The sequence below is a fragment of the Arachis hypogaea genome, chromosome 20 (genome assembly GCF_003086295.3).
Source record: "Arachis hypogaea cultivar Tifrunner chromosome 20, arahy.Tifrunner.gnm2.J5K5, whole genome shotgun sequence".
Classification (NCBI taxonomy): Eukaryota; Viridiplantae; Streptophyta; class Magnoliopsida; order Fabales; family Fabaceae; genus Arachis; species Arachis hypogaea.
The window spans coordinates 143290269-143315755 of NC_092055.1; the positions used below are offsets into that span (position 1 = coordinate 143290269).

Sequence of the window (25487 nt, forward strand, 5' to 3'; positions counted from 1 at the left end):
CTAGAGGATAATAATTTCCTTCTTGTTCTATATTGTTTGTGTTATTGCTCTCTGGATTTGTATTGTCTCTTGTAACTCTCACGTCCCTTGCTGGGAGCTTGTAAGCTCTGAACTATATTAAATAAAATTTTAAAAAAAAAATTGATTGATAATAATGTTCATTATTGTTGCCGTGGTGAAAAATATTGCCAGTCTATTTTTTATAAGAATAATGTTACACGACTAATAAAGTTTATTATTTTTTGTTATTATTTGATTAATAATATAGATACACGTATTAAATTCTAAATTCTCAAAGTATAAAAATAAGATGTTGATTCAAGGCGTGGACTAATATTCAGTGTTATAACTTATAATTGATTATCTTAGTACGAAGAAATTACAACGAAATTATAATCATTGACTCTAGTTGGTTGGCGAAACAAAGGGTGAGAGAGGGAAAAGTATAGTAACCAACAATATTTTTGAACAATGTGAATTAATAGGGTTAAACAAGTAAATTAATCTTAAATTTAATGAATAGCATTAAATTAGGATGTAGTATATTTATATTTGGTAGATGTTCATATTGTTCAAAATGGTTATTGTTTACCTAGCACTCCCCTGTGATATTGGGTCAATTAATGAATGGGTCATGCAGAGAAAAAAAAGAAAGAGTGGCATCCATCTCAGATTCGTATACATTTTCTCGAGACGTATTTGTCACCGGAGACTAAGACTTCACCCCACACGCAAGAGTCTTGGTCTTTGAACGTAAAATTTGGGTTCATTATTATTCCATTATGCTTCTTCCGAGAAAGTAACCATGATTCATGACTTGTTCATGATCACTATGTATATATAATGTGATTGAGTGAGTGGAGTGAAAGGCACTACCAAATCAGATATCATCAATAATATCTATTTATATTCCACTGAAAATGAGAATTAGATACCAAAATGTTACTGCATGCGCAGTATTGGTACTTGTGATGGTAATGGCTGAAATTGCAGGCATTTGTGCAAATTCAAGTACTCTCCTCCACTCTCCATGTCTTGAAAGAGAGAGGCAAGCTCTTGTGAAGTTCAAAGCATCTTTGAATGATTCATCAAACATGCTTTCCTCATGGCATGGCCATGACTGCTGCCGATGGAAAGGGATCGGCTGTGACAATGTTACCGGTCACGTTGTCATGCTTGATCTCGCCTCTCCTTCTGTGAAATGCTTGAGATCCATGAGTGACGACTACGACTGTGGCCTTTTAGACCATAATCAATATTTAGAAGCTCGGATTGTTAATTCATCGCTGCTGGAATTGGAATACTTGACTCATTTGGACTTGAGTGGAATTTATTTCCATCAGAGTCACATACCCATGTTCATTGGTTCTATGCAGCGCCTGAGCTATTTGTCCCTCTCTGATGCTGGTTTTGGCGGAAAAATACCCAGCAATCTTGGAAATCTTACCAACCTCCAGTTTCTTGATCTGAGTTGGAATGAATTTTCACCAGCCAGCAACATCAATTGGATTTCTCAACTGTCATTGCTGGAGCATCTCGACATGAACCAGGCTTATTACGAAACATTTCAGGTATTTCATTAAACATGATTCCGTTATCTCTATCTGTTGTCCTAACTTATTACTTGGATGGTTAATAATTTGTGGACTTGACAAAGCTGCTTCTTGTTCTTCCTCCCTCAGGTTAATATTATTAATCTCACCATCAGTGCTCCTAAACTTCAATTCCTAAGTCTTGCCTACAATGGACTTAGTGTGTCAAATTTGGATGCTTTACAAAACATGACATCTCTTGTGCATCTTGATTTTGGTGGGAACAATCTTACTTCAATTCCACCTTGGTTTGGCAACTTTAAAAAACTTGAGTATCTTGATCTTTCAGGGTGTGGGCTTCATGGTCCAATTCCAAATGCTTTTCAAAATGCAACTTCTATTGAATTATTAAACCTTTCTGAGAATAATTTTGATTCTCTTCCATCCTGGTTTCACAAGTTTGAAAAACTCAAGCATCTTTTTCTTTCATCTAATAGCTTCCATGGTACAATTCCGGATGCTTTACAAAATATGACTAGCATTGAGTTCCTTGACCTTTCTCACAACTTTTTCACTTCAGTTCCATCTTGGTTTGTTGAGTTAAAGAAACTTGTCTATCTCAGTCTTTCAAGTAATAAATTAACATCTATGGAATGTTCCATTTCATCCATTTTAAAAAATATGTGTCACCTGAAAAGGTTATATATAGGAGGAAGCAACCTCCTAACAGAATCCATTGGAAACAATGATTTGTCTACCTGCATTAGACATGATTTGGAGGATCTTGACTTGAGTGAAAATAACTTTAATGATTATTTGCCATCTTGGTTAGGACAACTTGAAAATCTAGGCAATCTCTATCTCCAAGATAATTTTTTCTATGGTCCCATTCCCTCTTCTTTTGGAAAATTACTGAATTTGAAGAATTTATATTTGTCCAAAAATAAATTAGAAGGGGACCTTCCTAATTTCATGGGACAACTTGTAAATTTACAAGTTCTTGATGTCTCAAATAATTATTTAGAGGGAATTATTCCTGAAAATCTTGGAAAACTTGTAAATTTACAAGTTCTTAATGTCTCAAATAATTATCTAATGGGATCCATTCCTTGGAGTCTTGGTCAACTAATAAATCTAACTAACCTTGATTTGTCAAATAATTATTTAAAAGGAATCATACCTACAAGTCTTAACGAACTTGTAAATCTTAATTGGCTCGATCTTTCAAGGAATAAAATAGATGGGAGAATTTGTATTGATTTTCAAAAACTTGGGGTTCTATCATACTTGGATCTATCTTCAAACAATTTGAATGGACCCATTACAGGGGAAGAAAGTTGGCCTTTGTTTATCCCAGAAATGGTGTATTTGAATCTCTCCCATAATCATATAAGTGGCTCACTTCCTGAACATATTGGTCATATAATGCCCTCTTTGGGGGACTTGATTCTTGGAAATAATCTCATAAATGGTTCAATTCCAAAATCATTGTGCCAAGTTGATTTGCATATCCTTGACCTTTCAAAGAACAGACTATCTGGTAAAATCCCCAATTGTTGGAAAGATAACAAAGTATGGGAAGAAATAAATTTGTCATCCAACAAACTCTCAGGGGCTGTTCCAAGTTCATTTGGGAATCTTTCCTCTCTAAGATGGTTGCATTTGAACGATAACAGTCTTCATGGAGAGTTTCTAGCATCTATGACAAATTTGCCACATTTATTGATTATGGATCTCGGAGAGAATCAACTTTCTGGCACCATCCCATCATGGAGTGCTAACACATTTTCTTCACTACAAATTCTAAGATTGCAGCAAAACATGCTGAGTGGTAGCATTCCTTCACAGATATGTGAACTATCATCACTTAAAATCTTGGACCTTTCTCGCAACAATTTAAATGGTTCAATACCTTGGTGCATAGGCAATCTTCGAGGAATGACTCTTGAGGCTTCCACTTTGTCTCCTACTTCTCAATCCCACTTTGTACAAGTATTTGAATGGGGTTGGGAAGCTAGGGATGTTATAGAAGCCATGAAAGGAAGAGAACTTGACTGCATAAGAAAGCTTGTAGTCATCATGGATTTGTCCCAGAATAATTTGGTTGGCTCCATTCCAAAAGGAATAACATTGCTCAATGGTTTGCATAGCTTGAATCTATCAAACAATCATTTGATCGGAAAGATCCCTTACATGATACGGGATATGACATCACTTGAATCCTTTGATATTTCAAGTAACCAACTCTCCGGTACAATTCCAAGCAGCATGATAGCTTTAACATTACTAACTCATTTAAACTTGTCATACAATAACTTCTCTGGACCAATTCCCACATATAACCAGTTTTTAACTTATGATTCATCAAGTTATGCTGGAAACCCATATCTTTGTGGATCTCCTCTACCCAACGAATGTGGTCCACATCAAGTTCCTGGGAGCAATGAATTTGAAGATGAAGACAGACCGACCAAACAAAAAAAAGATGAAGACAGCAAAGCAGATAGGTTGGAAAAGTGGTTGTTTTACTTTGTTATTGCAATTGGCTTTGCAACTGGGTATTGGTGAGTTATTGGGACTTTGTGGTTTAATAAAACTTGGAGGCACGCTTACTTCAGATGGGTGGAAGATTTAGCCGACACGATCTATGTCACAACTACAATAAGAATGGCAAAATTGAAGAAGTGGATGATGATGAGAAGCCGTGTTGTTGCTTGATCATGTATTCATGTGTGTGTTTTTATTTTTATTTTGAAGAATCAAAGGTGGAAATAAATTAAGGAAAGTGAATGATGTTTGATGCATGTATGAATGTATGTGTATGCATGAATTTGTAATAGAGATTGTCATTTGATGTTTAATCTCCTGAAGAACCTCTGCATAAAACAGAACAACATATCTAACAAAGTTATAAATTGAAGTTGAGTTTATAGCTCCCTTCTGCAATTCACCTCTTTTGATGCACCACTTTTCTTAAATTCCTTTTAATTTCATTTTCTCTGAACCTTGATTCAATGCAGCAGTAACCATACCACAACTGTTATGTAACTATACACTTCATTTCTGGTTCAATATACTTCCTGGTTACAGAGGGCAGAGGCTATTGATTCAGTTTTGTTAGCATTCATTCTATAACAAATAATGTGCAAGGGAACACACACCTAATGATCTAATCGAATAAGACTAGTAATTCCTTATGCTTGTGGAAAAGTATATGTGGCCAAAAGGTCTTATATATCATGTAAAAAAATAATAATATGAAAAAATTTCAATTCTTTAGCAATATACTATAGCATTTTGCATAGTTTAGTCTTGATGATAGTAAATTATTTGATTCGATTAAAACATTAACTTGCTTGAACATAACAAAGAAGCAATGAGACCTCTTTCTCAGTTCATCACAATCAGTTAGTGGAACAACAATGCTAAAATATAAACCATGGGGGAGGGGGGTAAAAAAGATAAAAGATTCAAGATATGATCAATAAAACAGATTTCAAGAACATAAAACCATTATGAAAAATGCAAAAGTGTGTAATGAGAAAAAAAAAATAAGAGGAAACTAGCATGACAACTACTAAATGATACACATGCTACATTGCAGCTTTTATAAGACTATTAAAAACTGTGTATCAGTGTATGAGAATATGCATATTTCTCAAGGTGTATTTGGTCCGGGAAAAATAAGAGCTACATCTTCACTAAGATGATAAAATAAGAGATAATATTTACAAGAGAGATTGTCCATAGTAGATTTTCAATTTTACAAAATAAGTGCTACATATTTACCAAATTACTTGGTTTAAGAGCTCCTGAAGTTCTAATGGATTGCTTAACCATTGGCTCTATAAATATGAGCATCAAGCACTGGGTTTTCTCCACTGATGAGCTCAAAGACACAAACATCTCCAACTTTTAAATCATTCTCAAGACTAAAAGGCCGCCAACCATTCGAGATATAGGCAGCTGCTGCTGCGGGATAACAGAGCAACTTTGCAGGCCACAGCTTGCCTTCGTACCGTATCTCTACATTCTGCTCCTTGTTTTCAAAATACTTTATGTAGAAGGAAGCTTTAAAATTCTGCATGATAATATATAACATTATGTAACAATACCACATAGAAGCTTGCATGATATTTAAGTTTCCTTATGGATAAATGTATAAGCTTAAACTTACAGCCCTTGATCTCTGTAGATTACTCTTCCCTAGCTTGATCATGAAAGAGGGATTTTCTGAGTTGAACTTCTGAGCTTCTTCCAGGCATCGAAAACCACAGGTCCCAGGCTCAAAAACTGGCTCCAATACCATAAAAGGATTTGAAAAACAATTAGAAAGAATCTTACCTTCAGAGTAAGATCTCTATGCATTTAGCCATTAAATTCAAAACATGCTGACTATGAACAACAATCTCTATGCATTTTGCCACAAAAAAAGATCAGTTGAATCAACAAAAAGTACAACGATTCGATCATAAAAGAAGCATACCATCCGAACGATGAATGACAGATGGAATTATTGGCATCTCAATGTTTTTCTCTTCAGGTTGACTACCTCCTTCCACATCTCTAGTTTCTGTGGCAATTCTCAATTGCTTACTTGTAAAAGGCAATGATAATGATAATGGTGTTTTCAATCTTTTCTGCTCTCTTCCCCAACATTGTGGTGGTAGCTCATTCAAAGTCTCAACCGAATCATTGTCGATCCGGTTATTGAAAGGATAGTGTATTTCAAGGCCACTCATGTCAAATATGTGTACCTCAAAACAAGAAGTTCCATTGAACTCAAATCGCAACAAGTGACCATGATCCAGAGAGTAATATGCAGCAAATTCTTTCCAACCCTTTTCAAATAAAATGTCACCATCATGCTGAGTCCATTGTACTTTCCATTGAGTGCCATCTGGAGGCTTCAGATACACTGGATTTTTCACACCACCACCATATTTGCTAGTGAACTTGTTTGGTATCTTCTGCAGTGCAAATGAACCTGATGTTAGTAATTATAATAATCAAAACTCATAAGCATAAAAGGAAACTAAAGAGTGATGACACATCTCCCTCTATCTATGTCACACTATGTAACTGAGATTAAGAATCAGTTATATTTTTTCAAGTTAGTTAGATGTTAACTAAAACTACTAATTAGTCACAAACATTATAGTGTATAAAATTATGTATTGCATTGCACTTCAGCACTTGTGCTATTCACTTTATTTTTTTCATAATCAGCAAAAAATCATCTTCCATGGTTTTCATATGACTCTTGATATTTCCTAATGCTGATCAAGACCAAGAATTCTGATCCAAGTAGTGCTTGTGCATCATACAAAATGTTCAGGAAAAAGAAAAGAAAAGAAAAAGCATGCATGCATGTGTGTGGTTCAGTTACAACATTAAGAGAGAGAGATGCAGATTTTGTATGCACTAACTAAAACTGAAGAAAGAGTGAGAAGAGCAGGTGAATGAAAGAAGCAGCTTACAAGATTTCCATCTTGAAGGCTTTGTCTGAGAATAATCTTAAAGAAACGGATCAAAGTTTTTGGAGGAGAATGCTTGTTTGGTTGGTAGCTACATGAAGCCATGGTTATTTTTTGACACAAGTAAGAATTATTGTGTCTGCTACACTTTTTAAGTGGACACTGAAACCATTGGAGAAAGGAAAGGGTTAAAACATATAATAATGCTATTTAGTATGACCACTTCTACTTTAAAACATAAGGTGCATGCTACAGTAAAGATGTCCAAAACTGTCTTCACTTGAAGATGTCACATGTATGCCTTATTTACCTGACATTTGTCTTTAGTGGGCCCGGTGTAAGTTGAAGCTGTTGATGCAGCTTTTATCTTTTGTTGGTTAGTTGATATTAATAAACTGAATTTCTCTAATCTCTTGATCAAATAAATGCACGGACACAAGAAGCAGCATTTAACAATCCATTTTGGAAAACTTTTCTTCTGATTTTGCATTTTTCACATTCAAATCCTGTAGTGATGAAAACCACCTAGCATCATTTGCCAGAGCAATATTTAATTGCATAAAACAATTTTTCTGTTTTCAGCATACAGCAAACAATCACATTAAACATCCATTCAATGACAACAATGGAGAATAAAATTCAAGATCTCAGAACATAAGAATGTGTTATAAGCAAATTATATAAGAACAAAAATTACTTATAGAAATACATAATCTACATGAGTCACTACTGAAACCTTCCCATGGGAATATGCTTACATGCATATATCTCATGGGGTGTTTGATTGGAAAGAAATGAGTTGCATTTTCATGGATTAGATTCATAACCTGCAATAATGTCAACAAGGTGATAAAACATGAAACAACACTGAAACTTTTAACCCTAGGGATACATCATTGGTACACACAAATAAGGATTGGATAAGGTAGAAGTTTGATTTTACAAAAGAGAAACAAACATTTTCACAAAACAACTTAGTTAAAGAAGTCCTGAAGTTCTAAAAGCTTAACAAACGACCGGCTCTATAAATATGAACATCGAGCACTCGATCTTTTTCATTGACAAGCTCAAAGACACAAACATCTCCAGCCTTTAAATTACTGGCACCAACAAAAGCTTGCCAACCGGCAGAGATATAGGCAGCAGAAGATGATGGATAATAGAGCAACTTTGCTGGCAACAACTTGTTTCTCAACTTTATCTGTATATTCGGCTTCTTCTTTGCAAAATACTTTGTGAAGAAGGGAACTGGTATGGCCTGGATCACAAATATTTTCATCATCATCATCAGAACAGAACCACAATTAGTGCAAGTATAACAATAGCAACTTATAAGTTTACAAACAGATGAATGTAAAAGCATAAACTTACAGCATTTGTTCTTGGTAGGTTTGTTTGTGTGATCTTGACCATGAAAGAGGGATTTTCTGACTTGAAATTCCGAGCTGCTTTCAGAGATTGAAAGCCACAGGACGAAGACTTGAAAGCTGGCTCCGATTTAATAACACATTTGAAACATCATAAGAAAGAAAGTTGTTATGAGTAAGTTGCAAATAAAGGAGTGAAACGTTCTTCATATAACTATCAGTTTTAAGAGTTCTTGAAGCTCAAGTGGATTGTCTAACCTTTGGCTCTATAAATATGAGTTTCAAACACCGGATCATCTCTATCGACGAGCTCAAACACAGTAACATCCCCAGGTTGTAATTTACTTGCTTGAGCAAATTGGAGCCATCCAGAAGAGATAAAGGCAGTAGAATTTTGTCGATAATAGCGCAACTTTGCAGGAAACAACTTCCCCTCAAAGCTTATCTTTACTTTCTGCTCCTCATTTTTAAAGTATTTTATGAAAAAGGAAGCTGGAAAATTCTGCATCACAACATATTTTTTCATCATTATTGTCAGAACAGAATCACAATTTGTGAAATAACAATATGTAACAACATTAACTTACACGGTTTGAACGTATAGCTTGCCTTATCTTGACAATGCAAAAGGGATTTTCAGAGCTGAACTTCTCAGCTTCTTTCAGAGCCTGAAACCCACTGGTCCCAGGAGAGAAATCTGAAACCAATATCATAAAATAAGAAAATGATTAGAACAGATCTTACTCAAGGAACAAGTCAGATACAAGCTATATATATTGGTTTTGGAACTGCTTAGACCCTATTTGATCTCTATTTCCCAAAATTAAACAAATAAAATCAAGAACTCAGTTGCAACACAAAATAAAAGGATCATCCAATCATTAAAAAATAACATACCAAGGAAATCTTGCCGGGGAGATGAAAATACTGGCATTTCAAGGCTTGTATCCTTAGATTGGCTACCTCTTTCAACATCTCTAGATTTTGTAGCACTTCTCAATCGTTTCGTTTTAGAAGGAGTCGATAATGGTGCTACCGACCGCTTCCTTAGATCCCCCCGGAGTGGTGATGGGGGCTTATTTAAAATCTCAACACAATCATCATCAGTGTGATCATTGGGAGGATAGTTTATTTCAAGGCAACTCGTGTCAAATATGTGTACCTCAAAAAGAGAAGTTTTTTTATAGTCAAACCACAACAAGTGCCCTTGATCTAGAGAGTAATATGCAGCAAACTCTTTCCAACCATTTTTAAATATAATCTCACCATCATGATTAGTCCAATCTATTTTCCATTGAGTGCCATCTGGAAGCTTAAGATACACTGGATTCGGCACACTACTACCATATATCCTACTGAACTTTCTTGGTATCTTCTGCAATGCCAATGAAACTGTTACTAATAATAAGCATAATTATCAAAACTCACAATCATAACAGAAAATAATGATTATACAAACAGAAACTGATTCCTCCCACTCTATTTGTGTCAATCAACCTCCTAACAACCTTCTAAGAATTTTTCTAACAAGTTTCCCTCTTTTCCTAGCAGCAGCTTTGCTTATTCAGTTACTGCTCTAACTAACTAACTAACTAGCCAATGAAACTGTTGTTAAGAAGCATAATAAGAATCAGAACTCAAATGCATGAATGTTTGAGGAGCATGCTATGCTGCTGAGGAACCCTGCAGTGTGTGCTTCTGTTACCCCACAGGGGAAAATCACAAAGAGACAAAGAGAAAGTGAAAGATAAGAGGTAGAGGTGATGAAAATGCTTACAAGAGTTCCAGCTTGGAGACTTTTCCTGTGAATAATCTTGAAGAAGCTGATCACAGTGGAAGGAGACTTGCTCTTTGGTTGGAAGCTAGTTGAAGCCATGGAAAGAAGTTGTTGATTACACACTCACTCATAGACACTGTGTCTCTCAGGTAAGAAGACAACATGTGAAGAATACCCCAAAAAAAAAAAAGGATGAAAATGCTTATTTTCTAAGGGTGAGATCGTAATTTAAGTAACATGTAGAGATGGTACGCAATAATTGATGACATTGAACCTCACCTATTTACAGAACCTTTAGCAGAGAGAGTTACAACATTTTTCAATAAAAATTCATGTGACATATTCAAATTTCAAGGAATATATTATTATATAGAAATTGGCATGTTAACCTTTGGTAAGATGAAAATGTACATAGGTCGGTAAAACTGGATTTGTCCGCCGTAAATATGTATCAGATCTATTTTTTAGAGTTTAATCTAGTTCTATATTTAATGAAATTTAAATATTTTCGAGCTACAATTATACTAGATTTAAACCGAATGAAAATCGAATCTTTAAAGTTTTAACAATAATTTATAAAATAATTTATTGATAAAAAACTTATTTATGACGCACTTATTTATAAAAAAAAAATATTACCAAAAAATTAATATTCATATTTAAATTTAAATTTATCTATAAATTTTATTTTAATGTTTTTTAACCTATTTTCTAATTTAATAGGTATTATTAAAAATAAAACAATAAATTTATAATTAGAGAAGGACCTACATGCAATACAGAGGGAACATTTGCCCCACAAAATTTTTAAAAAAAATAATAATACTTATATATATATATATATTTTGCCCATTTGATATTATATTTATCCCAAAATAAAATATAAATGATTTTTTCTGTTTTATGTTATATTTTTTTTGTTAAACTTAATATAATAATAAAAAATAAATAAATAAATTCAAAAAATAGTGATAATTAATTTTATTATATTAGTTAATTAGTCAATAATTAAATTAAAACTTAATTTTTTAATTAAATACAACTTAAATTATTAGTAATTTTTTAAAAAATTATTTAAGATAAAAATATATTATCTATATATTAATATATTGTATTAATATTTATTATTAAAATAATCTTGATTATAATAATTACTTTGGTTAAAAAAATTTATTTATACTATAAAGACTATAATAAATAGACCTAACAGTTAAATACTTAAATATGAGATAATAAAAAATAAAATAATTTTTTAAGAACATATATAAAAAAAAATAATATTATCATGTTAAAAATAAAACGAAAGCTATTATAAACAATTATTTTTATTATTCTGAAAATTATACTGTAAGTGTGAAATTATCTTTTTATTATTTTAAATACTATAATAAGTGATTGCGTGTATATTTTTAGTTTTTATCAATATATATAGATAGTTATAATTTAAAATTTTAAATATATCTAAACTAATTTAGGTTGGTCGAGTGATCAGCTTAGTCATCGTCCGCTTAAGCAAGTGTTGAGAGTTCGAATTTCATCTCATATGTATAATAACACATTAGCCAATTACAAACTCTTAAATGAAATTCAAATTTATAATGGAATAATACTTAACATGTTAGGGATTGTAGGAAGCCAAAAAAATATATTTATACCTAAATTTTATTATATTTTTGCCCCCACTATAAAATTTTTCTATTTATAATTAATATAACATAATATTAGAATTAATTTAAAATATATATACTTTTTTTTAATTCTCTAGGTCAGGTAAACCGATTCGTTTTGACCTAGATCCGCCCCTGGGTATACTTTTGAGACTGATCCTAAACCCGATAAAATCACACCAAACTAGCCCTTAAAATATTTAAATCTAGGGTCTTTAGATTGGATCGGACCATGTGCATCCCTACTTTGGACCTTAACAATCGAAGTATTCTATTCTATTCCACTTACACGTCACTACTACTACTACTATTACAAGTCAAATCTCACATCTTTGACTTCAGTACCCAATGAAGTCCTTTTCTTCATGATTATACTCTAAAAGAATCTCTTCAAGATGAGAAGCTTGTAAACACTTCCATTCTTATTTAAGTAGCATCTTCATTTATTTATTAGTTAAGTGTTTAATTATGGATGCTAACACTAAATTTTTGGTGCCAGGAAATATGGTGCTAATGTGCCAATTCCAGTGTTTCTCAAACCTACAAATGGCACCAAATGGAATTGTTCAGTGCATGATGATGAGATTCTGTTTGAAAATGATTGGAAAGAGTGTGTTGCATCTTGCATATTACTCTCTGGATCATAGGTTGAATTTGCAAAATTATTTAGTACTAACAATTCCATTCTTATTATTCAGATCTTATGAATGGAACCAGATTACAATAACATAAACCATGCATGAGCACTAGAAGAAAGTTTGATAAGCAATTTATTTAAGATCATAATGACTAAAACAAACATATAAAATGTGCAGTTTTTGTGTGTGTCACTACTCACTACTGAAAACTTCCCATGGGAATGTACATATCTCCCAAACATACCATTTTATTATTGGTCACACAAAACAGCAACATTGTCAACAAGGATACTAAACAAAACACAAAATTAAATTGGATATGGTAGAAGGTTGATCCAACAAAAGGAGCTAAACAATATCAGAAAATTTCTTGGCTAAATAGCCCCTGAAGTCCAGGTTACCTAACCATCTGCTCTATAAATACGACATTCGAGCAATGCATCTTTTCCATTGACAAGCTCAAGGATACAAACATCTCCAGCTTTTAAATTATTGTCAAGAGCGAAAGCCAGCCAACCGCGGGAGATATAGGCATTAGCCTGATAACACAGCAACTTTACAGGCCACAACTTGCTATCAAATCGTATCACTACATACGGCTCCTTCTTTTCGAAATACTTGTTGAAGAAGGAAACTGGCACGCTCTACAACATGATTATTTTTATCATCATTGTCATAACAAAATCACAATTTCTTGAAGTATAACAATAGCAATCATATAAGTTTCTACATGGATATGAACATAAACTTACAGCCCTTGATTTTGATAGATCACTTTCTGTTATCTTGATCACGAAAGAGGGATTTTGTGACTCGGAGTTCTTGAATTCTTTTGGACATTTGGACTTCTTAGCTTCTTTCTGAGATTGAATCCCAGAGACCTGAGGCTGGAAATCTAGCACCAGCTCCACAAAATATTAGAAATATTATTAGAATGAATCCTATACATGATTAGAAATGATGTGGTTAAATCTAAAGAAGAAGTAAATAATAACAGCTAAGTTAACCACCATTATTTGTATTAAAATTAGTTCTAGCTCTGCTTAAACTTCAAAAACACTGCCTAAGAACACCAAGGTCTATGCATCAGCCACAAAAGTAGAAAGAAAATCACTTGATTGACAAATGGCATATGAAGTTATTCGCGTCACACGACCGTATCATCAAGATATTTTAAATGGAACCAGAATTCAAAAACACAAGCCTGCAAGCACAAGCATCTAGTGTTAATGCAAGGTCGCACCCAAAGGGTGTAAAATAGGGAATCTAACTTGATGATTACATCAGTGGCGGACGAGTAGCTTGAACTCGTGACCTTGAGGTCAAAGGAGACAACTCAATTATTGCTCCAAGGCTTCTTTTTGTACACTCAAACAAGGAATAAGTACAACAGGTCTTCACTGTTAGAAAAGGTGAATGACACATTCTTCACAAACTATTAGTTTTAAAAGCTCTTGAAGTTCTAGCGAAGTGCCTAACCTTGGGCTCTATAAATATGAACATCAAGCACCGGATCTTCTCTTTCGATGAGCTCAAAAATAGTAACATCCCCAGGTTGTAGTGTACTTGTTCGAACAAAAAGTCCCCAACCGGAAGCGATAATGGCATGAGAATTATATGGATAACAGCGCAGCTTTGCAGGAATCAGTATCTTCTGAAACCTTATCTGTACATTCTGCTCCTTTTCAAAATACTTTCTGAAAAAGGAAGCTTGGAAATTCTGCAACACAGCATATTCTCATCATTATCATCAGAAAACAGAATCCCAATTTGTGAAATCACAATAATAATATGTAAAGACATAAACTTACAACTGTTGGTCTTGATACATTGCTTTGCCTTGCCTTGACTATGAAAAAGGGATTTTCTGATTTGAATTTCTGTGCTTCATTCAGAGCTTGAAACCCACTGGTCCCAGGATAGAAATCTGAATCCACCAGTATCATAAAACACAAAATGATTAAGGATTTAAGAACAGCACAGGGCCTATTTTGTCCCTATTTCACAAAACTAACAAAAGAAATTAGAAAAACTAGATACATACCATCCACATATGGCAATTTCTTAAGCTGTGTCTCTTTGGATTGGCTATCCAATTCGCTATCTTCTTCACTATCTTCCACATCTATAGTTTTGACAGTAAATTTCACTCTTTTACTTCTAGAAGGAGATGATGGCTTCGGTGCTGCTTTCGCCTTTTTCTTCGGCTGCGGCTGTTCATTCAAGATCCCAGCCAAGTTACCATCATTGATGAGGTCATTGGAAGGATACTCTATTTCAAGGCAACTCATGTCAAATATTTGTACTTCAATTTTAGAAGTTCCGTTGTACTCAAACCACAACAAATGGCCATTTTCAAGTGAGTAATACGCAGCAAACTCTTTCCAACCCTTTTCGAACAGAATCTCACCATCTTTATTAGTCCAATCTATTTTCCATTCAGTGTCATCTGCAGGCTTCAGATACACTGGATTCGGAAAACCATTACCATATTTCTTACTAAACTTGTTTGGTACCTTCTGCATGCCAATGAAACAGTTCTTGGTTAACCATAACTAACTTGTCCCTCCTTTCCTAACAGCAGCTTTGCTGATTCAGCAACTGTTCTAACCAATTAACTAACTAACTAACTAACTAATCAATAGAACTATTGTTTGTAAGCATAATAAATTAATAACAATCAAAACTCAGAAGCATGCTATGCTGCATGTGTTTTCTGTTACCTCAGGGACAATCACAGGGAAAGAAAATTGGTATGAATTAAATAATATTTTAAGAAAAGAGGATATGAAAGTGAAGAAAATGCTCACTCACAAGAATTCCATTTTGAAGGCTTTCTGTGAGAACAATCTTGAAGAAACTGATCACAGCTGAAGGAGAATGGTGGTTGTGTTGGAAGGTAGAGGAAGCCATGGATGTTGTTATTGTAACTAACACACACAATCACAGTCACAGTCAGAGTCACAAGCACTGTGTAACTCTGGTAAGAACTAAGAACAAAATTTATGAAAAAGCAGAAGGGTAAGACCGTAATTTCAGTTACTTTGTAAAGTTGGAATGCAATTAAATTCACCTTCTCTCATCAATAAATTGTTGCCAACTTAGTTAATGAAAATATGGCTTAATATAAGTATCTATGACGTGCAACACGACACCATCTATGACTTGCATGCAATTAATAATTTTTTTTTTTTTTAGTGTTATTGGTAAAATTTTAGTAATAAAAATAAAAATTTTAAAAAATATATATCTTTTTTTAGAAATTATTATTTACATTTTTTTAGATTTTTTTACTTAAAAAAATTTAACATAATAAATAAACAAAAAAAATATTTTTATATTATTGTACTCAAATATAATTGTTAAATAAAAAAATATTTATATATGAAATATTGAAACATAAAAATTTTTTATTTTAAAAAAAAAATAAAAATATACCACTTGAAATTTTATTTTTTCCATAAAAGTTCATCCAATATAACATTATTTTTGGTAATTTTATCAGCACCATGAACATTATTTAGAACTATATAAGTACAAATATCTTTTAGTTTTAAAATTTTGGAATTGGGAGTTTGGAGGAAAATGGATTATTTTAAAGGATTTTTCAAAGGAAAAAAAATCCGTAATACTAGTTTATTTCTTGAAAGCATTTACTAGTGTTGAAAATTTTTTTAAGAGGAAAATAATATGAAAAAAAAATATTGTCACTTGATAATATCACTTCTAATTTGATAAAAATTTGATTGTAATAAATATACTTCGTATTAAAACTTAAAAGCATAGTACTTCACAAATTGGAGAGAGATTATCTATTGAGAAAATATAACATTACTTCTAAAAAAGTATAGTATCTATCTCTTAAAAAATTAAAATGATGCCTCCAATATTTCAAATACTGAACTAATTTCATTTCTTTTAGAAAACTAGGTTAGTTTCGCAAAACTCCACCTATGGAATAGTTGTCCTACATAGGCGATCCCATATTCGAATAAAAAATAAGGGTTATATTAGATTTTCGACAGCCAACATAAAAGTTTAGTTGAATCTCATGGATCAAAAATGTTATTGTGCTAAAATTAGGTTGTTACTCCAAAGCAACGCACTGTATGGCTCGCGTACTATGATGCATAGATATTGACACAGACACGGGACATGACACGACACGGGACACGCCGACAGCTAATTTTAAAATCTTATATGACACAGGGACATACATACAAATAAAATATAAAGTATTTTTTAGATAAATCGTAATGATATTTTGATATTTTATTAATATTAAAATATAAATTAAAAATTTTAATTATTTTTAATATCTTATTTTAATTATGTCAAGTATTTAAAATATTTTTTATTTTAATAAATAATAATATATACTATATCTAAATTTATTTTAAAAATATATGTTAAGAATAAGACAGGACACGCTGACACGTGATGGTATTTAGGTGTGTCCGGAGAAGAATTTTTTATTTTTTATTAAGACACGGTCGGACACAGCAGACACGCGTGTCGGACGAGTGTCGGTGAGTGTCGTGTCCGAAATGTGTCCGACATGCGGACACAACAACTCAACGAAGTGTCCATGCTTCATAGCTCGCGTACAATGTCAAATGAGTAAGAGCCACTGCATCGGTGTTTGGATATAGTGTTAAATGAGCAAGGGTTGCCGCGTTTTCGTGAACGGACCAAGATAAATAAGTTAGTTCACAAAGATTAAGATAAAGGTAAAAATCGGAGCGACAGAAGGTTAAGATTTGAGACATGAAACATAGGCAGTCTAACAGGAAAATCTATAGAGGTGGTAGATACCATGACAAGGAGGAAAGTTAACATCATGTACCTACAAGAAACAAAATGGGTCGGTGCAAAGATTAGGGAGTTGGATACTTTTGGATTCAAACTTTGATATGGTGGAAGGAGGTACTTTTCATGTGATTATCGTCTATGCACCGCAAGTGGGCGAATAACACAAGATAAAATTTTGGGAGGATCTAGAGAGTTTGGTCCAAGATATATCTTCGAAAGATAAAATTTTCTTAGGAGGAGATTTAAATGGCCATATTGAAAGAGAAGTGACTAGATATGGAAATATTCACGGGGCCCATGGTTTCGGAGTGGTCAATACCAAAGATAAAACTATTTTAGATTTTTTCTCAATTTTTGACTTCATCGCAAATACATGTTTTAAAAAAGGAGACGAACATCTCTTATAACTTATAGGAGTGGAATAACAAGCTCTCAAATCGACTTCTTCTTCTTGAAGAGAGTCGACCAAAAATTTTGCATTAATTGTAAAATTATTTCGAGAGAGAATTTAACAACACAACATAAGATATTCATCATGGATTTTCACATTAAGCAAAAGTTGAGGAAAAAATATCCTACAAAAAATCTAAGGAAGAGGTGGTGGTAGATGAAAGGTGAAGAAAAAAAAAATTTTCTAAAACGATTTGGAGATGAAAGCGTAAAAGAGATGTAAAGAAAAATGACAGAAAGTTATTAGAAGAACAGTAAAAGAAACTTGGTAAACGAGTGTTTGTAAGCATAATAACAATCAAAACTCATAAGCATGCTATGCTGCATGTGTTTTCTGTTACCTCAGGGAAAATCTCAAGGAAAGAAAGAGGCAAAGGAAAAGAAAATTGGTATGAATTAAATAATATTAAAGAAAAAGAGGATAAAGTGAAGAAAATTCTCACTTACAAGAGTTTTATGTTGAAGGCTTTTTGTGAGAACAATCTTGAAGAAACGAATCACAGTTGAAGGAGAATGGTGGTTCTGTTGGAAGGTAGAGGAATCCATGGATGTTGTTGTTGTAGCTGATACTCACACAGACAACAGTTCCATTGATTAGTTAGTTAGTTAGTTAGCTAATTGACTAGAACAGTTACTGAATCAGCAAAGCTGCTGTTAGGAAAGGAGGGAAAAGTTAGTAATGGTTAACCAAGAACTGTTTCATTGGCATTGCAGAAGGTACCAAACAAATTCAGTAAGAAATATGGTGATGGTTTTCCAAATTCAGTGTATCTGAAGTCTCCAGATCTCACTAAATGAAAAATAGAGTGGACTAATCAAGATGGTGAGATTTTATTTGAAAAGTGTTGGAAAGAGTTTGCTGCATATTACTCTCTTGAAAATGGCCATTTGCATGTGGTTTGAATTCAATGGAACTTCCAAAATTGAAGTACACATATTTGACATGAGTTGCTTGAAATAGACTATCCTTCCAATGACCTCATCAGTGACCATAACTTGGCTGGGATCTTGAAACACAGCCAGAGTCACAAGCACTGTGTCACTCTGGTAAGAACTAAGAACACAATTTATGAAGAAACACAAGGATAAGACAGTAATTTCAGTTACTTTGTAAAGTTGGCATGCAATTCAATTCACCTTCTCTCATCAATAATGGTTGCCAACTCAGTTAATGAAAATATGGCTTAATATAAGCATCTATGACGTGCAACACGACAGCATCTATAACTTGCATGCAATGCAGTCCTTTTCTTCAGGATTATACTCTCAAAATTCAATAACTCTTCAACATGGGAACTTGGGAAGCTTGTAACTTGTAAGCATGTTTCTCACGTGATCAGCGTCTTCATTTTTCTCGTTAATTAAAGTGTCTAATATAACTATGCTAGTTTGGGAATTTAGAATCTCTTTTAAGTAAAATAACACTTTTTTTTTATAGAACTTGTGTACTATTAAGTTGTTAGAAAAAAAATTAATTTTTTTTAGTGTTACTAATAAAATTTTAGTAGTAAAAATAAAAATATTAAAAGAATTTAAAATATATATATATCTTTTTTTAGAAGCTATCATTTTCTATTTTAAAGATCTTTTTAAGTTAAAAGAATTTAACATAATAAATAAATAAATAAATATTTTTATATTATTTTACTCAAACATAATTGTTAAATAAAAAAATATTTATATATAAGATATTTAAACATAAAATATTTTTTATTTTTTTAAAAGAATACCACTTAAAAAATTATTTTTCGTAAAAATTCATCCAATATAACATTATTTTGGTAATTTTATCAGCATGATGATCATTATATAGTATTTATATAAGTACAAATATCTTTTAGTTTTAAAAATTTGGAATTGGGAGTTTGGAGGAAAATGGATTATTTTAAAGGATTTTTCAAAGAAAAAAATCCATAATACTAGCTAATTTATTTCTTGAAAGCATTTACAACTGTGAAACTTTTTTTAAGAGGAAAATAATATGAAAAAAATATTGTCACTTGATAATATCACTTCTAGATAAAAATTTGATTGTAATAGATATACTTCGTATTAAAACTTAAAAGTAGTACTTCACAAATTGAGAGAGAGATTATCTATTGAGAAAATATAATATTGATTTTGTTAGAGTGATCTTTAAAAGGCAAGAAATGAAATTTAAAAAGGAACTAGAACTACTTTTTTTTTTTTTAACTTCTTTCCCTTCTCCCATTTTTTCCTGTGTAATAAAACTCTCTTAACCTTATAGTGAAGTAAGTTATAAATAGCAGAACGAGGTTCTGAAATCATAACTATAGCAAATAAAGGCAGCTAAAATGTCATTAAAACTGAACTACTGAAACATGCTCAAGAACATGTCCCACTATTGCTGTACATAAATAAGAATTATCCTGATCATACAAAAGTGCAACTCAGTTTTCCCAGTAGCAGGGTTCTGCAACAATATAATGTACCATCCAAGCTACAACAAACATGATCATTTCATCAATGATCAACTCCTGATGCATAGACTACAGATTTGATCATAAAATACAAAGGTCATAAGCAGCAAAAGTGATCATTCCTTTACATAACCATATACCTAATTTAACCAATCAAAATGCTGCATGATATTCATCTATAACTCTAAACTGCTATTATCATCCCTGTACAGGCTTTGGTGCTTGCTTGCATTATTTACAAGTACCTAAAAAACAAAGCAGACAAATACAGCTGCGCAACTTGCTCAAGTAAGTACCCGAAAAAGAGTGGACTACAGCTGCAAGACTTGCACAAAAAATGGGGATTGAGGTGTGAAACTGCTCTGCCCAAGAGAAGGAATGAACAAAGAAAAAGCATCAACAAGAAGATAAAAAAGAGAATAAAACATTACAACAGAAGACTTAGCGATCATAAGGAAGTCGACTTCATGATCTTGCTCATTGCATAGACACCAAGCGCTTGCCAATGAGTTAGATAAAGCAACAAAATACAGCAGGCATCATGTTGTCACAGATTTGCAGGCAACCAATTCTACAGTTCCTTGTACCATGGTGAGATTGAAACCTGAAACCCAAAGCTAGATCAAGTTCAAATTCTGCAAACTCGTATCGGCACAAATCACCATACCGAAATATTAGCTGTGGTTGCAAAACTATGGCAAAATTTAACTAAGAATAATTAGAAAATTTAAAATTTAAAAAACAGTTCAACTCAAATAATAAACACACTGCTCTTAAAAGACAACTATGATTCTAGTAAACCTCTGGGTTTTAGAAGAAAATGTCTTAAAATATTCACATGTAACATCAAGAGCATAGCACAAAGCTGCTACCTACAGCACCTAAAACCAACTGCTCACAAAGGGCCAAAGGGTGTAGTGAAAAATACAAGTCTCACAGCTTGTAATCTTTTAGTTAATTTCAAGTTTGAAGATGCCACTGACAGCAAGCAAATGAATCAATTAGTGTACAATAGTGCGCATCAATATTATGTGTGAAAAATGTTGATCGTATCTTTCATTGATACAAAGACAATAATCTTAAGTTCTTAACCAGCAATAATGGCATGCATGCATACAAATCTTATACGCACACAAGTTAATAAAACATAATTTTGTACACTCAAATTGGCTAGTAAAATCAGCTAAAGAATCCATGGAATACATGTTCAAACGTCCAGAAAATGAATGAACAAAAATGATAGAAGTATGCAAAGATCTGATATTGGGATATTTGCTAACAAACAAACAACATTCCCAGTAGTACATTCCACCATGCTTGTGTCAGAAAGCATGTGAGTAGAATACACATTTTGTCATGATTGAGCAGTCAGTACTTTCCAAATTAATCATAGTATATTTACCCTTTGCCATGCCCATGATCTGCTTTCTGTTTTCATTTAAGTAACTTTATTGATGCCCTATACTAGCAATTCCATTTCCAATTCCGATCACACCCCAATATTAATAGAAATATAATTATTTCATACTTCAGTAATAGAAATAGAATAGAATTATTAATATAGTTCCAGCGAAGGCTCATGATTAGTACATCATTACTATATATCATTCTTCTTTTTATAAAAGAAGAGTTTCATTAAGACGAGGAGAATGATAATAGAAGAAAGACAATAAAAGTTCCTCTATACAAAAGCAAAACAAAGATATATCTATAATCTCTCAACTTTAAGAAAACCTATAATGTATTTCTACTATTCATTTCGTTATCTAAATAAAGATTCTTTTTCTTATAGAAGGAAGTACCACATAAAACTAGGATTTTGTTTATTGAGTCCTTTTGAAGTGTTTGTTTGCAAATTTTACTTTTAGATAGTAACTCCTTTGTTAACACAACCTTCCACCTTGATAAACCTAGTTGGATATCTAATGTGGCCTTTATTAGCAGTATAGCACATGGTCCTTTCAGGGAATTTTCCTCTTACATGTGTTCGGATATTGGAAACTTCTACTTTGATAAAAGCAAATAAGCACCATATAAAATATTAAGACAAAGATATCAATCATGAACCATTCTATTAAATATTAAACTTTCCATCATCCAAAGTACATCTGCATATTCAAAAGACCACAATATGCAGTAGTTTACAATGAATAATATAATCTGCCTGTAAACTACCTACTATTGTTAACAGAGTTTACACCGGGAATTGGACAAAGGGAGATGCAAAGAAGTTGAAAACAACATGAAATCACATGAGTGAAATGAAAGAACTTGGCTATACCTCTGAGCATTTCCAAAAACTCAGCTTCAGCATGTTAACAGGTGCATGAAACTTTCAATATCAATCAGTTACATATAGCGAGCTTGCCTGTCCAGTCATCAGTCACCCCGTAATCAAGGCTGAGCTCTCTCATCGGAGGGATGCTCTCCATTGCAAATAGCATAAGGTGAGGGAACATTAAATTATTGTGATCATACAGAACAAACTGAACCAACACATTCGGAGATGTACTATGACTCATGTAGCAAGCTACATTCCTCAATCTTGACACATCCAAAGCAAAATCTAAAGGAGGTATCGACGGAAATGATGGGCGAACATAATTGGAATTTATTAGAGATATATCCCCCCATTCTGCCCACCTGTCAGTAAACCGATTAGGATATATCAATGCATCACCATTCATGGTCAAAATTTGTGCTTGCTGCCTGGTCAGGATAACACCCGTATATTCGCATATAAAAGCACCAGCTTGTATAAGGTCCAAGGATCTAACTCCCCAGCCAGTTTCCCTAGACCTAAACACTTCCAACCTACTTTTCAACCCCTTCTGTGTGACACGGTTCCGACAATGCGGAGGACATCGGCAAAAGGGGCCACATTCAAATATTATAGGCTTCCCTCTCAACAAAATCCCACTCTGATTATAAGGAAACTCGCCTCCATTTTTCATAGCGCAAAAGCAGCCTTCAACACAACCATCCACACACTCACAACCCATAGCGTTCCCAGTCTGATGAAACACCATAGGCGGAAAATTAGTCTTCGGAAGATACTCATAACAAAGCGGTTCATTACTCTTATCAATGTCGTTAAAAAGCCGAATCGCAACGTTCTCCCTCCTATGCGAAATATCAAGAGACAAACAACACACAGGCTTAAAACACAATGGATCCTTCCTAAGCATACAAGCCTCCTTAAGAACAGCACTACCCATCTTAGCCTGCCCATCAACCCTAAACAGCTTATACTTATAAACACCGAAACCAGACTTCCCAACATCAAACCAGCAATCCATAATCCTATACAAACCATCATAAACATAAACCTTACTGGCAGCAGTGGCAGTTCCGTCGTACCGCAATCCCCGAATAACCCTCACCTCAATCCCATAATGCATACTCCTCTCCAATGCCAAATTCCCTCCTTCCAACTTCTGATGAAACACCTGCCTAGAATGCTTGTCCTGTCCCCCATGACCAGAGTAAATGATAACATCACCATCATCCATATCATCCTCATAGCCACCAGAAACAATGACACTGGTGGCAATTGGCTCACCGTTGGAACTCATACTCGCCGGAAGATAATCAATTCCGGCCTGTGTCTGCCCGTGAAGGCCGACAACACATAATTCCATCCTGTATAAGAACACATCCCCAACAAAAACTCCAGGGATGGCGCCGACGATCCTCTTGTCGCGGTTAAGCCAAAGGCCGCAAGTTTTCATCAAAGTCGATGCCCTAAGGTCCCCTCTGGCCTTCCTCCAATCAGTCAGCATCATCCTCCTCTCCTCCTCCGCCGTCGCCAGCACCCGAAGTGAGTCATAGATCAACCTCGTCCTTCTCACCACCTCTCGGTAATGCCGCTGGTCCTTCAGACTCAGATCTTTTACCCTCACAAGCTCCTTCAGCCTGTTCCTCTTCGCCAGCGTCATATTCCCCCCGCTAGACGAAGAACCCTCGTACCCAACGGCGTCGTTTCCATTCCAATGACCCCCGTATTCCTGCGGAGGAGGCACAGGAACAATTGCCCCCGAATTAGGGTCCAAAACGAGGTCGTTTGAGGAATCCATTTGCTGAGATGCTCGAAGCTGCTGCTGCTGCTGCTGCTCGGCGAAAGCGGTACGGAAGAGCTGAGAGACTCGGTTGAACTCTTCGTATAGGCCATTTTCGTTGTCGCTTGGGTCGCAGGAGGTGGCTGAAGGAGGTGTAGTTGCAGGTGCAGGTAGGGTTTCGCGGTGGGGGGCATTTGGGAATATAGGTTTGACGTCTTGATTGTTAGAGGTAGGGATGGGGGTGGTGCATTCTTCAACGGGTTCGCGTTTGGGTATTATGAGAAACGGCGTTGGAACGTTGGTGGCGGTGGTGGTGGCGGTTACAGCTTTTTCTATGGCTGTCGTAGGGATTGGGATTCCAGGTGGGAATAGTGGGAACGGTGTTTCCTTGGGTTGGTTGGTTTTCTGGGCTGAGGTAACAGATTCCATTTTGATTCTTATTTATTTATTGGTACATGGAAAGAAAACAGACAGAGAGAGAGAGAGAGAGAAAGAAAGTGGGTTATGTAATAAAAGAAATGGTTTAGAATGGGAACATTGAAGAAGAACAAGAGGAAGAAGAAGAAGACACAGACACTGATTTTTCTCTTGTAATGAAGAGAGGTTTGAACTTTGAAATTTGAAGTTCTGTTGGTCTATATGCCTTTGTCTGTGGTGTCTCTTGGTTTCTAAATACTTAAATAGTAGTTGCTGAAACTACAACTCCACTCAGAAAGCAGAAAACTCATATCATAATTCAAGCAGGATATTGGGTGGAGTTAATTTCATATAAAATTAATGGTTAAAAATTATTAAATAAATTATTATCAGTTATTAACTATTAATTTTGGTGGAATTCAGAAGCAGTTGATTTTAAGTAAAGTTGATAAGTGAGAACTGTTAGATGATTTTACTGATTTGACTAAATTTTTATTTAACGACTTTTAACTATTAACTTCACCTGAAGTCGACTGGACCTAAGTCTTCACCATCAATTTTATACAAAGTTAGTTACACATTTTCATCTATAATTTTTTTTATCTAAAATTTATTTAAGAGTTGATCGCTAGTCAATGAGTTATGTGTATAAAGTGAGATTTGATTTTCAATACTTATTTAAGCAGACGAATGAATTAATTTCCCGATCAATTTAAGTTGGTTCACAAAATTATTATTTAATAATATCTAATTATTATAAAGATAACTACATAAAAGTTTTTGCATGTGAAAATAATTTTTTTAAAGATGAATTTAGATCTTCTAAATTTTAAATTTTCACTTTAGAAGAT

At 33.8% G+C, this 25487-nt stretch overlaps 5 protein-coding genes across 9 annotated transcripts; 1 reads left to right on the top strand and 4 right to left on the bottom strand.

Moving 5' to 3' along the window:
- Positions 1 to 729: 729 nt before the first annotated feature.
- LOC112782617 (uncharacterized) lies at positions 730 to 4483 on the top strand. The gene is made up of 2 exons (XM_025825094.3): positions 730 to 1571; positions 1683 to 4483. Exons 1-2 carry the CDS (start codon positions 921 to 923, stop codon positions 4098 to 4100), a joined length of 3069 nt encoding a protein of 1022 aa, XP_025680879.1. The 5' UTR covers positions 730 to 920; the 3' UTR covers positions 4101 to 4483.
- A 717-nt stretch (positions 4484 to 5200) lies between these two features.
- On the bottom strand, positions 5201 to 7641 carry LOC112782619 (B3 domain-containing transcription factor VRN1). Its single transcript, XM_025825098.3, has 5 exons — positions 7320 to 7641; positions 7013 to 7171; positions 6019 to 6502; positions 5710 to 5825; positions 5201 to 5613 (listed from the first exon to the last, which is right to left on the bottom strand). Exons 1-5 carry the CDS (start codon positions 7497 to 7499, stop codon positions 5365 to 5367), a joined length of 1188 nt encoding a protein of 395 aa, XP_025680883.1. The 5' UTR covers positions 7500 to 7641; the 3' UTR covers positions 5201 to 5364.
- A 147-nt stretch (positions 7642 to 7788) lies between these two features.
- LOC112782618 (B3 domain-containing transcription factor VRN1) lies at positions 7789 to 10494 on the bottom strand. Of its 2 annotated transcripts, none has more exons than XM_025825095.3 (6): positions 10154 to 10494; positions 9274 to 9751; positions 8964 to 9073; positions 8635 to 8878; positions 8381 to 8496; positions 7789 to 8267 (listed from the first exon to the last, which is right to left on the bottom strand). In XM_025825095.3, exons 1-6 carry the CDS (start codon positions 10250 to 10252, stop codon positions 8007 to 8009), a joined length of 1308 nt encoding a protein of 435 aa, XP_025680880.1. In that variant the 5' UTR covers positions 10253 to 10494; the 3' UTR covers positions 7789 to 8006. The 2 variants fall into 2 exon arrangements, with proteins under 2 accessions (XP_025680880.1, XP_025680881.1); XM_025825096.3 differs by having other exon boundaries at positions 9274 to 9748; positions 10154 to 10360.
- Positions 10495 to 12688: 2194 nt separating this feature from the next.
- LOC112782470 (B3 domain-containing transcription factor VRN1) lies at positions 12689 to 18840 on the bottom strand. Of its 4 annotated transcripts, none has more exons than XM_072231691.1 (7): positions 18168 to 18839; positions 15273 to 15388; positions 14503 to 14977; positions 14270 to 14385; positions 13938 to 14178; positions 13211 to 13353; positions 12689 to 13102 (listed from the first exon to the last, which is right to left on the bottom strand). In XM_072231691.1, exons 2-7 carry the CDS (start codon positions 15369 to 15371, stop codon positions 12860 to 12862), a joined length of 1317 nt encoding a protein of 438 aa, XP_072087792.1. In that variant the 5' UTR covers positions 15372 to 15388; positions 18168 to 18839; the 3' UTR covers positions 12689 to 12859. The 4 variants fall into 4 exon arrangements, with proteins under 4 accessions (XP_072087792.1, XP_072087794.1, XP_072087793.1 ...); XM_072231693.1 differs by having other exon boundaries at positions 14503 to 14671; positions 18168 to 18837; XM_072231692.1 differs by lacking the exon at positions 15273 to 15388 and having other exon boundaries at positions 18168 to 18840.
- A 1201-nt stretch (positions 18841 to 20041) lies between these two features.
- LOC112782471 (histone-lysine N-methyltransferase family member SUVH9) lies at positions 20042 to 24906 on the bottom strand. Its single transcript, XM_025824863.3, has 2 exons — positions 22443 to 24906; positions 20042 to 20765 (listed from the first exon to the last, which is right to left on the bottom strand). The coding sequence occupies exon 1, from the start codon at positions 24646 to 24648 to the stop codon at positions 22507 to 22509; it is 2142 nt and encodes a 713-aa protein (XP_025680648.1). The 5' UTR covers positions 24649 to 24906; the 3' UTR covers positions 20042 to 20765; positions 22443 to 22506.
- Between the last annotated feature and the right edge of the window lie 581 nt (positions 24907 to 25487).

Coding starts and splice junctions, on each gene's coding strand:
- LOC112782617 (XM_025825094.3), top strand. CDS start 921: ATGAGAATTAGATACCAAAATGTTACTGCATGCGCAGTATTGGTACTT. Junction 1,572..1,682: donor CTTATTACGAAACATTTCAG/GTATTTCATTAA, acceptor TTCCTCCCTCAG/GTTAATATTATTAATCTCAC.
- LOC112782619 (XM_025825098.3), bottom strand. CDS start 7,499: ATGCAAAATCAGAAGAAAAGTTTTCCAAAATGGATTGTTAAATGCTGC. Junction 6,503..7,012: donor GCCTTCAAGATGGAAATCTT/GTAAGCTGCTTC, acceptor TTTGCACTGCAG/AAGATACCAAACAAGTTCAC. Junction 5,614..5,709: donor ATCTACAGAGATCAAGGGCT/GTAAGTTTAAGC, acceptor ATTATCATGCAG/AATTTTAAAGCTTCCTTCTA.
- LOC112782618 (XM_025825095.3), bottom strand. CDS start 10,252: ATGGCTTCAACTAGCTTCCAACCAAAGAGCAAGTCTCCTTCCACTGTG. Junction 9,752..10,153: donor GTCTCCAAGCTGGAACTCTT/GTAAGCATTTTC, acceptor TTGGCATTGCAG/AAGATACCAAGAAAGTTCAG. Junction 8,268..8,380: donor ACCTACCAAGAACAAATGCT/GTAAGTTTATGC, acceptor TTTGTGATCCAG/GCCATACCAGTTCCCTTCTT.
- LOC112782470 (XM_072231692.1), bottom strand. CDS start 18,266: ATGGATTCCTCTACCTTCCAACAGAACCACCATTCTCCTTCAACTGTG. Junction 14,978..18,167: donor GCCTTCAACATAAAACTCTT/GTAAGTGAGAAT, acceptor ATTGGCATGCAG/AAGGTACCAAACAAGTTTAG. Junction 14,386..14,502: donor GAAATTGCCATATGTGGATG/GTATGTATCTAG, acceptor TGGTGGATTCAG/ATTTCTATCCTGGGACCAGT.
- LOC112782471 (XM_025824863.3), bottom strand. CDS start 24,648: ATGGAATCTGTTACCTCAGCCCAGAAAACCAACCAACCCAAGGAAACA.